General features: G+C 32.8%; 2 protein-coding genes across 2 annotated transcripts in view; both read left to right on the top strand.

Annotated features, from left to right (window-relative positions):
• LOC149480414 (neural cell adhesion molecule 1-like) overlaps positions 1-14,440 on the top strand; it is a 67,419-nt gene extending 52,979 nt beyond the window's left edge. The window contains exons 12-18 of the mRNA XM_089706984.1: positions 2,031-2,165; positions 6,854-7,036; positions 9,478-9,636; positions 11,567-11,815; positions 12,501-12,572; positions 12,645-12,721; positions 12,794-14,440. Coding sequence (XP_089563110.1) covers positions 2,031-2,165; positions 6,854-7,036; positions 9,478-9,636; positions 11,567-11,815; positions 12,501-12,572; positions 12,645-12,721; positions 12,794-13,102 — 1,184 coding nt within the window. The 3' untranslated portion in view covers positions 13,103-14,440. The remainder of the gene's footprint in view (positions 1-2,030; positions 2,166-6,853; positions 7,037-9,477; positions 9,637-11,566; positions 11,816-12,500; positions 12,573-12,644; positions 12,722-12,793) is intronic.
• An 855-nt stretch (positions 14,441-15,295) lies between these two features.
• Positions 15,296-17,478, top strand: LOC149480413 (uncharacterized). The gene has a single exon (XM_089706743.1). It carries the CDS (start codon positions 15,359-15,361, stop codon positions 16,319-16,321), a length of 963 nt encoding a protein of 320 aa, XP_089562869.1. The 5' UTR covers positions 15,296-15,358; the 3' UTR covers positions 16,322-17,478.
• Positions 17,479-17,719: the final 241 nt, after the last annotated feature.

Below are 17,719 nucleotides of genomic sequence, written 5' to 3'. Positions count from 1 at the left end.
ACCGGCCGCTAACTATACTATCCTTGTAGTTCAGCATCCTTTGTTCGTTAGCGTTTACAAAGAACAATATGTTACTGTCATACTAACAAGCTTCATAATTGCTTAAAGCAAACAAAATAGCATGAGCTAGACCCAAGACTGAAACACAAAAGACAAAGTACGAAGCAAAACAGCAAACAAGAACAAAATCAAGACATCCCGCCGGAGAAAATCTAATTGTGCCGAAGACGGAACACGTGACGCGTGCTCAGAACTTAAATTAGGGACAAAGATTTCAAATTAATATCTCGCTTCCTTTGTACTGTTGCAGTCATCTTTCTTGGATTTTTCTTAAACGACTAGCGACTATAATAGAGTACTATAAGAATAAATATACCCCGTTTTATCACTTTTTTACGCTGGAATTTATTTACAACAGTACAATTTCATACACTTGAATTCAAGTTTAGATCGTTTTAAACTTTTATAGATGAAAGTATTGTGCATTTTCAAGTTTCATTTAGATTTTCTTTACAAGATAGACACTGTTAAACTTTTAAATTAAATCGTTATAGCTATAATTGTTACAAAATCCTCCCAAAAGTATTAAAATTTACATATATGCAATGTACCCTTATTTAAATTTACATTTGTATTCAAAATTCCTCTTCCCTTACGAATATCTTCAGAACTAGAAATGTATTTTCCATCACAAATATTATTTTGTTAGACTGAAACCAAAGCAACTCGAACGTAACTCTCTCAGGACATAATATCATAAATTGTATTGTTGTATTAAATATATCTATTTTATTTCAAGCGAATGTTTTGAAGATACAATTTATTTTATAACATTAGGTTTATTTAAGAAACCTTAAACGTTTTCTGTATCAATTTGTTCTTTCTTTATTATTTATGAAATGCTTTTCTTGTCCAACTTTAGAATTAATTAGTTGTCTCTATTGAAAAGCTGCTTACGTAAAAACTTAGGGCTGTTATTTTTTTAATGTTTTTGCTTCGTTTAAAGCACTTCGTATTCGTATAAAGCACTGACATCAAATAACGTTGCACAAAATAAACGTATATGAAAAATCAATACCCGGCAGTTCCCGCTAGTGATGAAACTACAAACCACAGATCGACAAGTTAACCAGCTCTTCTTGTCATGATGCCAATTTATGGACCATGTGCTCGCTTTTGTATGAAAACTACACCTTCCTAAAACGACTTATTGATTTTCTCTTTTAGTAGGGATTTAAAAATGATATGTAAATTTTGCAATGAAATAAATTGACGATTTAGACTTTAGAGTATTTCACAGCATTAGAATTCCATCTTGTAAAATGTTCCTTATTCCCTTTGTTCAAGTCTCTATCGATAGTGTCGGAATGCGCAAAATTTCAATCAAATTAATTGAAGGCAATTTGAATTCATAATTCGAATGCCATCTTCTAAAATGTTGCCTATTTGCTAATTTCTGTGGAAAGTCTGTCAGTAGCATAGTCAGTAGCAATGTGTGAAAGATAACAGAAAAAGGTATTTTCAAGGCTTAAAAATAATAAAATCATTTAATATTTAATTGGGACACTTTATTTTTGTTATAAATGTCAGCCTTGTCAGTCACGTAGGTAGGTACACGATTATTATCTTTAATTTTATTATCACTTTTTCAAATTTAAAAAGTTATAGTATAAACCTGAAGAGTTTGTACGAATGTGCTCATCTCAAGATCGATTTGAAAAAAAATCACCTTAAACCGCCTTAACACTCGACTTTAACAGAGCGGCAGCGGCGCGGCACCTGGGCAGCAGTAAAAATGTAATAATAGAAGCGCTGCTAAGGCACGACTGTTCTTATATTCTGAAAAGATATACTTCTGCCGCGCTTCCAACGTCTATGTTTTTCTTTTAATGAGCGTCCTAATGTATTAGGTAGCTCATTTATCGAGGTAGACATCAATATCGTGTATCATCATGTATCACCAATAGGATCGGAGTAATACAGGTAAAACCGCAGAGCACAGCTAGTTTCAAGTAATAGTATTGTTGTAGGCACAGCGAACGGCAGCACGAGCGAGCTGAGCTACAAGCCGCAGAGCGAGCGCGAGTACGGCGCGCTGAGCTGCCGCGGCGCCAACTCGGTCGGGCGACAGCTCGAGCCGTGCGTCTTCCAGATTGTGCCGGCTGGTGAGTTTGCGTACTTATTTATTTTTTATTTCTTTATTACAAACAACAATGTACTTACAGATAGAAGATATTGTTTAACTTATACCCTCTAGAGTCTCTATAAAGATAATAAATATAATTGACTTATTACTTTATGTACCTACGTATTGAATAAAATGATTAATTATAATATAATATTATGTACGTGTACATATCTATCCATATACATATCACACAATTTATTACCTACATGCTAGATTCCCTACCCTTTCACTTCTCGACTTGGATTATTATTTATAAAGATTTTTGTGCTTATTGTAATAGATACTGTTCTACTTTATTGTGCTTATTCGGGAATATTATTTATTATTATAACTGTGAAATTTTTAAATTTGAAAGTGTTCATAATATTGTTATTTATTTATTTTCAATCATTCATTTTATTTAAACAACTTAACATCTAATATTATTTCTTAAAGCAATGATTCACAGAGGTTCTAATTAATTAAATGGCTTGTTTTTTTATTATTATCGTTATACAGACAATAAATGTTAGCATTAAAACGAAGAACTACGCACAAAGTTCAGAAAGCTCGGAGCACAAACTTCATATAGTGTTTAGTTTTACCCTCCTGTTCCTACCAGCATACCATCTTGTGCCAAGTTATTTAACTTTGTGAATCAAGCTAACTTGGTACTTCATAAGGGATAATATAAAAATATCCTTTAAGCTAGCTGGTATAGGTATATTTTTATTGCTAATTTTAATTTAATAGTTGTAGCTAAAGCTGTTACCTTATTTAAATCATATTTCATTCACACATTTTAGCAACAACATTGAATGTCGTACATTTCAATAACAGGAAAATATATTCACACGTCACTTTTTAATCAAAATGATGAAATAAAAATCCAATAACAGCCATAATAAAAATACGAGCACACGTTTGCATTGAACGTTCTAAAGCCGAGAATGCTACACGTTTTATAATTTCAGTTTTCAGCTTTTAGTTCAACCTACATAAATGTGCAAAATCTCATATCTCTTATTTGCGGATCCATATGGCTGGATACGACAAATATAAGCGTAAAAGATATTTTCGCCACATTCCGGTTTCACCCCCGAGAGCGGCTGTAGCGGCTGTCTCATTATACGTCTTAAATTCAGTGACAATGTGAATTTCTTCGTTCTCTCTTATCGCCGCTTCCATTTATATTATTAGATATAATCTCAGCACGTCTCCAAATTATAGCATTAATATATACGTACGGTTTCTAGTATGGTTATTTAACAGTCGGTTTGAGGGTGCTAAAATATATCTTGCTCTGAAATCGAATCGGTTTAGGTAACTATATAGACATATTATTGCTATCAAATCATCTATAATAGCTTATTTTATAGATTAAACAATATCACTACAATTTTTTGATGTTTCACTTTTCAACTTTAGTACCTAACTATTCACTCTCGTTTCAACGTTAATTAAAAAAAATAATAGCGTTAATTCGTAAGCGTAAATGACATTTATAGAGAAAACTCTATCAATTCTATACCCATGTTCGCATGCATATAGTTCAGAAATTAATTAAAGTTTCCATTGTATTATATTTCTGTAACAATACGCTGAGCAGAAAACATAAGACAAACGCTGTCCTAGATAGCATTTATTGAGCATGAAAGTGCACATAAATTGTCCAGAACAGCCATGCCATTGAAAATATATCTATGACGCAGCTGCAGGGGGAAATATAAGTTAGGTGCAACGAAATACCGTCCTCGGCCGCAACGTTTAATATCCTCAGAATTATAACACATAACACGTTAAACTGTCGACCCTACCGCTATAAGTCAAGTCGAAATTAGTGAATTTAGCTCTGCACTTAATTTTCATTTCAACGCATGTAACATGAATTAATATCGCCCGAGCCTTTCGGGATTACTATGATTAAATTATTTGACGCGAAAAATGTTCTTAATAAGATATTACGTTGTTAAGCTGAAACCTTACCCCACCTTGCTTTCCGACAAAATTGTATATTATTTTCACAAGAACACCGAATAATTTGAGTATTCCTTTTTACCCTCTCTTTGCAGAAATTTTGTCGAATAAATACATACTCTACTGACAAAAACTTTACGTAATACGTTTAATTGACACTTGTACCAAAATTAACTTAATTTTATATAAGTTATTATATTTAAAAAAAATATAGCTCTTATGTTATCGCGAATGGAATTCACAACGGCACTCACCTTAGCTACGAGCTACGCTGCTACAACTGTCCATTTTTAATGAGGCTTTTCTTACAAAATTTATCAAAAATTTGCTTTTATTTATATCGAAAATCGTATAAAATTAGCTGAAGTAATTTTACAAATAAAAATTATCTCAATGTAATTTAGACTTCTTTTAAAATGATACATTGAGTATTTTGAATAAATACTAGAGTAAAAACTAAAAATATGAAGATAAAATGAAGTGTATATTTGATAAACCTTGGATAAATCTGATGTCTGTACTAATTATTCAAAATACGATGATGACATTCAGATTTATTCACATGCGCCCATGTATTAATTTACAAGTCATTATATTACACCGATCATGCTTATATCAGAAACATGCGAACGTGCCCCCAATTAACGTAGAAAAGAACTACGAAAATCCTTTCAAGTACACTTGACTTGTCTCACTTGTTTGCGTTTCACTCAATAGTTAGGAGAAATGGGAACTAGTTTCATTTAACGATTTTTGTTACACAAATCACTGACATTTTACAGCTGCAGTCTGCACGTGACAACCCTTGTTGTAAATTACTCCAACATAAAATATAATAAATATTATAAATACAAAAGTTTGTATGAATATCCAATTAGGTATTTAAATTTTAATGGAAATATGTATAAAAATTAGTACAGTCTGGATGTATACATAATAGCAATCTGGATAAGCACATTTATTTGATTTCCAAAGAAGTGAAATTTGCCAATAATTTAGTAGTACGCAGTGGAACGTTTTGTCCCTTCCACGTGTCGCGATGATACATATCCTTGTTTTCGTCACAAATCACAATGCAGATTTGTCGAATGTATGTTTCATCACGATACGTCCAGTGCAGTGTTGAATAGCTAGAATTGTAGGGACAATTCTAATATTAACAAATAACGTTGTAGTGTATAACCCGCTTTAAACTCTTTAATTATCAACGATTTACATCTTCTAGACATGTTCTTCTGTTTAGCTTATTTGACATTTAAATAATGGAAAATAATGTATCAAAAATCAACGTTCTTAACTGTAAGGGCGCTTGTGCACTACAAGGAATTTTACTGTCCGGCATTCCGATTTTTTACGGTCCGGTTTGGCATGAAAAAACCGATGAATTGGCTTGTGCACCTGTCCGTCTTTACTCGGATCAGTGCGGTACAGTTCAAGGAAGTTTGGCGGTATAATGCTATCATAAATGATTGTTTTTGCATTTTACAAGAAACGAGTAAAAAATATAGAAGATGAAATATTATATTACTTCGTTATAATAAAAATTAAAAAGTAAAGTTCCGTGAGAGATTTAAAATGCGTGTTTCACTTATTTATTTTAATCGGTGACGAGGAGCTAAAGCTATTCCCACTTGATTTTTAACTTACCAACACTTACTTAGATAATAATTATAGGTCAATGTATATAAAAATAACATTACCGACTTCTCAAATCTCATTGTCAACTAAAAGAAAGTAAAACAAGAGCTTGCTTTCAATTGGCATATGCAGTAAAAACAGTAAAATCCAAGCAAGTGGGCATTCGAAAACAATTATACCTACAGCGACTCGTAGACACAAAAAACCATCCGGAATAGGGAAAAGTAAAATGTCGGACAGTAAAATTACGTATAGTGCACAAGCTAGTATATAGATTAATGGCGTGCCATACCGGACCGTAAAAAATCGGAATGCCGGACCGTAAAATTCCTTGTAGTGGACAAACGCCCTACGGTCCGGTATGGCACGCTATTAATCTATATACTAGCTTGTGCACTATACGTAATTTTACTCTCCGACATTTTACTTTTCCCTATTCCGGATGATTTTTTGTGTCTACGAGTCGCTTTAGGTATAATTGTTTTCGAATGCCCACTTGCTTGGATTTTACTGTTTTTACTGCATATGCCAATTGAAAGCAAGCTCTTGTTTTACTTTCTTTTAGTTGGCAATGAGATTTGTGAAGTCGGTATTGTTATTTTATATACATTGACCAAGCATTGACCTATAATTATTATCTAAGTAAGTGTTGGTAAGTTAAAGTTCAAGTGGGAATAGCTTTAGCTCCTCGTCACCGATTAAAATAAATAAGTGAAACACGCATTTTAAATCTCTTACGGAACTTTACTTTTTATTATAACGAAGTACATAATATAATATTTCACCTTCTATATTTTTTGCTCGTTTCTTGTAAAATGCAAAAACAATCATTTATGATAGCATTCTACCGCCAAACTTCCTTGAACTGTACCGCACTGATCCGAGTAAAGACGGACAGGTGCACAAGCAATTCATCGGTTTTTTCATGCCACACCGGACCGTAAAAAATCGGAATGCCGGACAGTAAAATTCCTTGTAGTGCACAAGCGCCCTTCACCTTGCCTTTACTTTTGTTTTTTTAAACAAACAATATTTTCGATTCATTTTGAAATATTTCTAAACACTCCTTAGCACGACCAGCGCCTCCCAGGAACTGTTCGCTCCAAGCCGGTGCGAACGGCACGGAGGGCGCGGCGGTGCTGTACGTGCGCTGCGTCGCGGGATACGATGGAGGTCTTCCCCAGACCTTCGTGTTGGAAGCACTGGACCCTAACACGAACAACAACAGATATAATAGCACTATTAATGATACAGGTATGTTTGAATCTATATAATGAATCGCTGAATGTGTTGCTAAGCGTAAAACTCGGGAACGTCTCGACCAATTCGGCTATTTTATAACGGTTTTGTTAACGAACAAGGAAGGTTCTTATACAGAGACATAAAAAATATTGTTTTAAAACAAAAAAACACGCTTTAACTTATGAAATTATTGTATTGTCACTTAGCCTTGATAGTTAAAATCGGTGTTAAATGTTAAAAATATGAAATGACGATTCAAAAGTGGTTCTAAAGTCTAATTGAATAAATAAATATTTAAGTTTGAGTTAAAGGGGCAATGGGGTCGAACATCGCCTGCCGGGGCATCTAGTATTTAATAAAAACTTGTGGAACTAGTAAAACAAGTGGAATTAGTAAAACGCGTGTAATTCAATTTTGAAATCAGATTTCAACATCTAGATGTTCAAAGTAGATAGGTTAACAAAGTATTAAAATGGAATGGAAAATTTTTGACCTAAATATCTTCTATTTTAATAGGATCAAGTAAATAATATTATAACTAGAAATTTATAACAACGAATGAATTTAAATTGATGATATATATAAATGTTATGTTTATGAGTATTTTACTGATATCCCTGAATGTATCTCATACATTTCATGAATAGAATAATAAAGGTTTTTACAATGTTCTTAAGTTCAATTTTGCTGAAAACTGTCTAGTCTTTTTGTTCTTAATTCTCCGAAATCAGTTTCAATTTATGGTAGAACTGAGTTACAATAAATTAAATTCCCGTTATTTTATTGCCATTGAAGACGTTATACACAAAAATGAAAGTTACGTAGTATGGTTTCAACTTTCTGGGAAGCTCTTTAAGGTAACAAGATTGCTTGCTGGAGAATTTTAACAGAATTGTGTGATAGTAATCTAACAAATTATTCTAAAAAAACAGATCGTTAAATATAATTAAATAAATTTAAATAATAATATTAATATATTTGTTGCGTGTAACAGCCAATTACATAATTTGTGTCGATAACATTCTATTGCGGTTGAATTGAAAATTACTTTTCATTTCATTTAATTCTCTTTTATTAATTGTTATGTAATTTACCAAAAATAGAGTATCACTTTACAAATTCCTAGGGTACTATAGGTTCTATATATTTTAAAACGTGATTTCTAATGTATTCATACGTTAATCAAGAAATGGACATGACGAAATAACTATTTTAGACAGTTTAACTTGTAAGTGACATTTTCCACTCAATCAACTAAAAGTGTTATATTATATTTAACTTGCACCTAATATGTAAAAATTTCTATTGATCTACGACGAAATAAAATATCGACTTCGCCTTTGCCCAGTTATTACCTACTACCTACTTACAGTAACACAAAATTCTCACATAGAATCCCCATTACGTTTGTTAGTTGCTCGAGAGTCGAGATCATCACGTGCGCAGTGCATTTGTATGCAGCCGCGCGCGCTCCCTCGGGATCTGTTACCGTGTCTTAATTAATGACGTCTTGCCTTCACTTTACCTTTTATAAGAGTACATCCTGCTCCTGTAGGAATACTCGAAGAACAATATTTTGAGATTGACTAGCTAGGCGCTCTGGGTTCCGCTTCCAGCGGATTAGAAACAGAAAAAGAAAAAGGTAGCTTGAAATCAACAATAATGTACATCTTCTTATATATATAAAAATGAATCGCAAAATGTGTTGGTAAGCGCATAACTCGAGAACGGCTGAACCGATTTCGATAATTCTTTTTTTATTATATTCCTTGAAGTACGAGGATGGTTCTTATGTACCACGGGCGAAGCCGGGGCGGACCGCTAGTATCTTTATAATATTACTGTAGAAAAAAATGTATTTAAATATGTATAAAAGATTGGATAAATACATTGACAAACTTGAATAAATACGGATAATATCGATTTAAAAAGTTCTGATCCTGGGTTTTTACATTCAACTGACTAAACATTCGTTATTACAGATGAATTTTAATTAATATTTTAATAAAAAGGAAATTCAATAAACTACAAGGCGTTAATATTGAAAATGTACACTTCACGCATTTTAACTGAAATAAGTGTAAAGCACTTTAACGAGTACCGCTTCACACAGCTTTACCGATAACGGCGTTTTATACTAATTAATTATTTTCAACTGTATTAAAAATACACTTCATTTTGACAATGTAAGATTAATGTTATGATTCCAAAAAAAACATGCAAGATCTTTTAGAAATTAAACGGATTTAAAACGCGATTTATTCATTACATTATTATCCCGGCGTTTCGCACGTGACCACGCTCAGTTTAAAATCCTTTATTTCCAAATGAATAATACTCGCGTAAAATCAAACACAATTATGCAAGAACTTATGAAATAGATAAAAAAATATGGTTAAATTTAAAAGCGTAATCCTTTAATACGCAGTACGTTGGTGTAATTTGCCTTTCAGATGGTCTAGTGACGTTCAAATTAGATCTCGGGCAGCTGTCACCGGGCGATGCAGAGGGCGCCACGTTTAATCTACTCATTTATGCAAAAAACCTCAAAGGCGACTCGGAGAAAACCCTGCTGGAAAACATTGCGTTCAACGACGCTGCAAGGAGGACTGGTGAGATTTTTATTTACCTATTCATAATGTTGTTTTGGTCTTTTACTTTATATTGTACTAGCTATCCGCCCGCGGCTTCACCCGCGTTTTCAAAGAAAAACCCCCATAGTTCCCGTTCCCGTAGGATTTCCGGGATAAAACCTATCCTATGTGTTAATCCAAGTTACCTTCTTAATTTCATCGTAATCGGTTCAGTGGTATTTGCGTGAAAGAGTAACAAACACACACACACATCCTCACAAAGTTTCGCATTTATAATATTAGTAGAATTCATATAAAGGTGCCTTTCTGCTAACATTATCAGTCAATGATTAAAAAATACACTTATAACACTTTTCTGATTTACAAAGTTTGTCACACGATCAGTTAATTAACAGTTGAATTTTTTTTAATTGGCCTAAGCCAAACAAAAGTGAAGATTATTAAAGTTTAAAAAAAATAAACAAACTAAATTGGAATTCGCTTCACAGTACCCGGAAATTAGATCGGTAAATAAATATTGTTTTATCATCCTCACAAGTGCTTTCAACTTATAAACTAATGAAGGTTATAGGTAATTATTTTATAGATATAATTAAAGAATCATAACGAATAAATAAAGTCGTTAACAAGCGATCGCGGAATTGCGAAGCTCAAAGCTTTTCAGCTAAAAATATTGAGGTTTTGTGGTTGTAACAAATTAATTGTCAGTTATTCATTAAGTGGTCTGTTGTTGAACTCGCGCGCGGAATGTTACGATTGTTATTCAAAACGCTGGTGTCACAGTTTTTAATATAACCTAAAAATTGGATTAAGTGCTCTATTGCTCTATAACATTAGTTTTTATTTAACATCGCGGGTTTTAAGCGAATTAGAATGTTTATGTTGAGAGTTAAACAATTTTATATTTAAAGGACTGTATTTAAATGTTTTAGGCGAGTTATAAATAAAAGTTATTTTTCATGGAAAAATGTTTAGGTACCCGAACAAAAAAAAACTTCTGAAAGGTAACATAGCAACGAATAAGTTTCATATAAAAAATGCGTATATGAAATATTTGTTGAAAGTGATATTTCAGTCCAGTAACATATTCGTAAGCTAACAAAAGCCTGGTCTCTGTTGTCGACTCTTAAACAACAGTTACATTTTTTATTAACCTGAAAAATTCGAATAGAAATGCCGCTCTATTTTTACCGTTGCAAACGTTTACGAAAAATCGGAAAATGCACCAGTAACAAAGCTATATTGAAGTGAATTTTTATTGTATATTCTTTTACCAGTACTTCAAACTACTCCAGTCTTGTCTATCAATACGTTCGTATGCTAACTGCCTAAAGCAATCAAGTACGTCATACTGGACCGCTAACGTATCCAACTAATATGCTTGTCCTGTATCTCTGTATTTTGTACCGTGCAACGAACTTTTGCGGTAAGATACAGTAGGAATATACCAAAGTTCCCAGATAATCTAAACCGCAGCTTTTGCGAACAACCTCGGGCTAGACGTGTTTTTCATTTATGGGAGTAATATTGTACTTATGCGTTTACTCAAATAGATGATATTGTTGTATGTTATTATTCAGAAATGATATTATAAACATACATTGAAAAAGGGATGCATGAGTCTCTCTATTATAGAAATACGAATATAGGACATGCAATTGATCATTCAAATAAAAGTACGTATTAACCTTTTTTCTTTTTGTAGAGTTTCTTTACTATTTATTTATAATTCTATGAGATGTATTTTAATAACTTCTTGAAATTACTGATCTGTTTTATTTACATACAAATAGGTAGATGAATAAAACCCCTCAATTATTCAACCATTGTATCAAATACGCCGTAATAAAGAAAGAAAGTAAACAACGTCTATTTAATGGCACGTTAAGACTGTAACAACGATTGCAGTATAATCATAATATTTGACACAATTATTTCCTTCAACCAGACGGCAAGAACACGATGGGGGGTGCTACACTAGGCATCCTAGTAGCGGCTGGTCTAGGCGCACTGCTAGCGCTAGGTGGAGTACTGCTAGCCGCGTTACTCGCGCGCCGTCGCCGCGCCCGCGCGCCGCACAAACATCCACCAGGAGACATGTTAGAGCTCAGTGATGGTGGAAGACGATATGTTGTTGCATATACCATCAAACCCTCTGAGTCGAAGGAACCACAGCCTGATATATTGAACCCGCCAGGTAGAGTGTTGAAGTGGCGATGGATGTAGTTTGATAAGAAGTAGAGTAAGAATTGCTAAGTAGTATGTTTTTAGAAAAAAAAGTAGAGTTTTGCTTATTAATATTATATTGTAGTAGTAAGTGCATTTTCGAAATTAGTGTCAATTAGTAATAACTTGTAACGTAAAATGTAACTAACCGCAAATTTATTGAATTTAAGTAAAATATATAATTTCAGCAAAAAGTCGTACTCAGAGCCGAAAACCTTGCAAAGTGGCTCAATTTTAATAAAAATTTAAATAACTCGGTTATTTCAACATCTCAAGTTCATACTTAGAATAGCGGAATGGAAATTTGAAATTTGTTTTTTGTTTTATAGTATGCCTAGATCGTTACTTAAGTATTTTCACCGCAACGTTCTCCGCAACATTCTCGCAGCAGTCCATTAAAGATACTAATAAAATTGCGTCAGTGAATTTATTAAACAAAAATTTGAGAGACTTGTTTTCGTCCGTCGAAAACGGGCTCTTTATTCGAAAAAATAAAACGAGAACGGCGAAAAACAAGCAAGAAGAGGCAAAATAGCGAGCCCCAGTTTATATTACGGTCCCGTTCCTCCTTTTTGATCGCCTCCTGCATTATCGCGCTCATTTAGCTGACTTTGCAAAAAGACTTGGAAATACACGCTTTCTTAACATTGATTCAGATGGCGAAACTCAGAACGTCGCTCAGGCGAACGCGGATTCCGAAGAATGGACTACGGTGCGGGAAGTTAAAGGTACGATAACTTGGGCTGTTTCGTAATTTAAAATGTCAAAAATATTTTAATTAATTTATAAAAATATTCTAGGTGACTGGTCTAAAACTGGAGCAGTATTCTCCGCTGAAGATTTAGCACTTTTGGACTCGGCGGGACGACCGCAACAAGTAAGTTGGCAATAGTAGATATTGGAAATTAATTTATATAGTTAAAATTACAATTATTGCGTTTTCTTATAGCTCACGCCCGGCAGCGACATGACACCCATCAGCAGACAAGAAGACGCGATAAATCAAAATATATCACAACCTCTATTAGCTAATAACTTCCGACCGAACCTAAGTCCAACGCTAGGAAGCCCCAACTTCGTGTGTCCAAACGGCAACGTTGGCTCGCCATTTGGAAGTCAAACTTTAGCATTAAGTGGCCCGACTCTAAGTTCTGGAAGCCTCGCCACCTCCACTTTACATAGGAAAGGGAAGAACAACGTGAGGAGAAGAGAACACGTTTTAGCTGAAAACTTGCCGGGACCCGAGAGCTGTGTGTAAAAACTTATAGAATAAACGCTTAAAACTTTTGGCCTAACTTCTTTTCCTAGCTGACTCCGAACGACTCTCATAAATTGTCCATATTTTATGACTCAGCCGAGTAATAAAATAAATATTAGTTTGATTGATTCATGGAATCCTCGAAACTTTTACTATCAAAACTTAAAGTCGAGCGAGGAACATCAATATTGTTTTGTTTTATGGATGATTCAAGCGAAGTTACCGTTTATTTAGAATTGTAGAAATCTTAGCGGAATTATTATCTTCACAAACAATTGATTTAAGATTCTCTCCTTTTGATTGAATCTACAAATTAGGCAAATTTATTAAATGATTTTATCACATTATGTACATTGTTTAAAGTATATAATTTGTAAAAAGCCTAACTATGTAATTAGTATGTACCTATTCAGTAACAGTAACTGCCATAAAGAATTTCGGCCAAAATTATTAATTTATTGACGAGTCTTAGACAATACAAATTTTCCTATAGAAAGAATTAGAATTGTAAAAAATAATTTAAGAAAAAATTAAGCTCGCTTATTTCATTATACTTTTTTCATGTGCTGTTTACAGTTATAATAATCTTATTGTGTTATAAAATCTTATTTAATGTAAACAATATGTTATATTATATCGGTCAAAGAGCAGGCAACTAATAATATTTTACAATTTTGCTCAAAAAATGTCTTACCATTATTTCATAAAGCTGAACGCATTTCAAGAAATTAAAGTTGATTTTATGACTGCATTCCATCAGATTAAAAGCGTTTTTATAAAATAAAATGTAAATTTATCGTTTAAAAAAAAACCTATTTTATCTTTGCATTTATGATGAAATCTTTAAAATTTCAATACACATTTTATATTAGGCAGTTGTATTATTGAAAGCTAGCGTAATTATAAGTATTAATTTTAATAGAGAGATTTGTAAAAACTGTACATTTTGTAAATACTTCAATGTAATGTCTCAATTAATATTAAGTTTTCCTTACATAAATTGTAGCTATAATGGCTTGTAGAATTTATATTTATTTAAAATAAATCGGTTGTGTGTGTAAATACGATTTAGTGTAAGTGTATAAAAATGTAAAGTTGTAGCGATGGGCGCTTTTGTTGTTTCTTTGTGAAATGTATATATTTACCTAAATTAGGTAGTGCCATTTTATAAGATAAATGCCTAAATGTTTTTATTTGTGTTGATTCTATATAGAGTTTAATATCCTGGATTAAGTCAAACCATATTTGTTGTAGTCGTCGGTATCGATTTTATGCGGTCCTAACTATCTGATGGTAATTTTATATTCGGTAAATAAATAAACCTTTTTACAAAACAGATTATCTTTCATTTTCATTCTATTGTATTCCTTTACTTTAAGAAAACATAAAAACAAACTCACATATTTTATGACCCAGTTTTCTAAGTATATTAGTTTTAAAATTCAAGTCATTGAAACACAACCCGACTTATTTCTAAGCCAAATTTACCCAAATTAAGTTATCATACCAAGCGATGCCACTCCAGAAAAATATTTTGTTATCCAGACAACAATAAAGTCATATTTTTCCAGGTCCTTTATACTCTGTGGCCAAACAAACGCTTTGATATTGTTTTATCAGGTGGCTGGGTGGAATATTATATTTGAAAAACACCAATCTCCATACACCAGTTACAAAAAGATAAAGTGTCATATTATTTCAATAACTTTACTACGTACCTACTATAAATTTAATGTCGTCTAGACTGCATTTCAATAATGTTACTTTATGCCAATATCTAAAGTTTTTATCTCAATAAAATATATCACCCAATCAATAGTTAACAAAATACACATTAAAGCAATAATATGGTTTCAACATTATGCTATCCTTGGCTTAAATAAAATATTATCTTTTACATTTTTGTAAAGTTGTCAAACAAATCTATAATTTACTTCCAATCATTGGAATATGTCTCTCAGAAAAACAAAACTGTAAGTATAAACTTAATAATCGCTAATACAAATTTCCGATATCCAATCTCAGGAATAAATTGGAAAAATCTACGATTTATACGAATTGTAAGTCGCAACCGTTCACCGTGGGTCTCAAATATTGACAAGGCTCAAACAAATAGACTGTCGAACTTAAATTGTCTACGTTAGACGATACTCAGGGCTAATTATGTATAATAAATACAGTCGTTGACAGACGGTCGTGCATAATACACGTCCTTATACAACTATAAATAACTTTTACTATCTACCCGCTAACGCAATGTCTAAGTGTGATATTTGTAAAAAAACGGTTACCAAATCAATACCTGGTTGCGAGTGTAACAAGTGTGAAAGAATTGTTCATCTTAACACCCGATGCAGTGGTCTAACTAATAAGCAGATTGCCGCGCTTAAGGCTGCTCCTAGTTTAGAATGGACCTGCTTGGAATGTCAGCGCGAGTCACCCAGACGTAACTCATCTATTATCATTCCCGAAGACGACGATGAAGACGACACCCATGTACAGATAAACGCGAAAAAGTTGCTGAATAACATAACGAGGGAAGTCGAAAAAGCAATTAAAAGTGAAATGCGCGAACTAAATGAAGCATTACAATTTAATAGCGCTAAATTAGATGAAGTCGTAGAAATCATCGATACATTCAAACAAACTATTAAAACACTAGAACGGAAGAACATCGAACTAACCAACCGAAATAATAATCTAGAAACTCGTGTCGGTGCATTAGAGCAACGCCTACAAGAAATTGAACAAGTAAAACTCTCAAAATACGTGGAAATCGCAAACATTCCGCATGAAGCTACAGAGGTTGTCAACAAGCTAGTAGAAAAGGTGGCACTAAAACTTAACCAGCCGGTCGAAAGTATCAGGAGTTCACGCCGACTACAAAGCAAAAACCAACCAGCTAATATAATGGTGGAATTAAGAAACGAAAAAGCACAAGAAGATTGGCTAACGGCTGCCAGATCCTACAATACTAAGGTATCAGATGTCTGCCCATCCCATCTAAATAACAACAACACCGTTTTTATTAGAGAAGCCATGACAAAAATGAATAAAAGTTTGCTATGGGAAACTAAGCAAGAACTAAAAATCAATCTAAATTTCAAGTATGTATGGTTTAAGAAAGGATTCGTTAAAGCTCGTAAAGACGATAGTTCAAAAATTTATATTATTAGAAGCTCGGCGGACATACACGCTATAGCAAAAAGTAAATCCTAAAATTTGTTTTGTATTTATAGTTAACGCTTGCAACAGATCAAAAAATTATATATAGTATGGATGGTTTGTCAGATAATATCTATGAAGTCTTCGATTGTATAAATATAAACGATTTTTTAAACAACATCCCCAATATGCCTATAAATCTATTGTGTATCCACATTAATATAAGATCCGTTATTAAAAACTTTGTTACATTACAACAGTGTATATCATCCGCACAAAAGCGCATTGATGTTGTTATACTTACTGAGGTTAACATTGCGGATAATATTAGTAGCTTATATCATTTAAAGGGCTATCAAATGTATACGTCTCTAAGAAAATGTAAAAGGGGTGGGGGTATTATTGTATATGTAAGTAATAAACACACATTTAACGTACACAATGTAAACACAAATTATTTCGAAAACATATTATTCACAATAACCACTCACACAAACTATAATACAAATATTTGTGCAATATATCGTCCCCCTAACACTAATAAACACTTATTTATCGATGAACTTAACAGACTAATAATGAATAAGTGCCCTATAAAAACTGATCTTTATATACTGGGTGATATTAACATAGATCTGCAGTCAGACACTCCTATAAAACATAAATATAATAATACAATGCATGGTCTAGGCCTTTTGTGTGGGATCACAGCTTACACTAGAATCGAAACATATAATAATAAAATAAGCAAGTCATGCATAGATCACATCTACACTCGATCACACGCAAAAGATCTATTCACAGCAGCGATCGGTACGACACTAGCGGATCACCGGGCCGTAATGCTCGCTTGCGTCGGGGCTTGTACACAGGATGATACAAATTATAAAACTATGATAGATAATAAAAAATTAAATACATTACTAGAGCAAATAGATTGGACATGTACGGACAATATGACATGTCCAATTAATATATATAACTATATACACGATCAATTTAAAAACTGCTATGAAAAATGTGAATTTACCATTAAAATTAAGACTAATAATAAAGAACGAAATAACAACGAGTGGATTAATAGGAAGGTTATACAAGCTTGTGAAATTAGAGACAAACTTTTTATACAGTGGACTAAAAACACAAATAATTTTATTATTAAACAAAAATATAATAAATATAGAAATTATGTAAATTCATTAATTAATAAAACAAAAAATAAATACACTAAATATAATATCATATCAAACAAGAACAATTCAAAAAAGCTGTGGGAGATACTTAACAAACTCACTGGTAGAATAAAATCTTCTATTGATTCAATACTGCGTAATGCATTTATTAAGAAAGGGACAACAAGTAACGATATTGCAAATAATTTTGCCTCAACTTTTCACAACAGTGTCAAACAAATAATCCCGAAATGTGTGGAACCATTGCTTGATAAAAAAT

Source organism: Colias philodice, chromosome 18, assembly GCF_061535455.1.
Source record: "Colias philodice isolate Cphi_HAF_F1 chromosome 18, ilColPhil1 Martin Lab GWU primary, whole genome shotgun sequence".
Classification (NCBI taxonomy): domain Eukaryota; kingdom Metazoa; phylum Arthropoda; class Insecta; order Lepidoptera; family Pieridae; genus Colias; species Colias philodice.
This window is presented reverse-complemented; position numbering and strand designations above follow the sequence as displayed.

What these genes read in the sequence shown, in the direction of transcription:
- LOC149480413 (XM_089706743.1), top strand. Translation starts at nt 15,359, where the DNA reads ATGTCTAAGTGTGATATTTGTAAAAAAACGGTTACCAAATCAATACCT.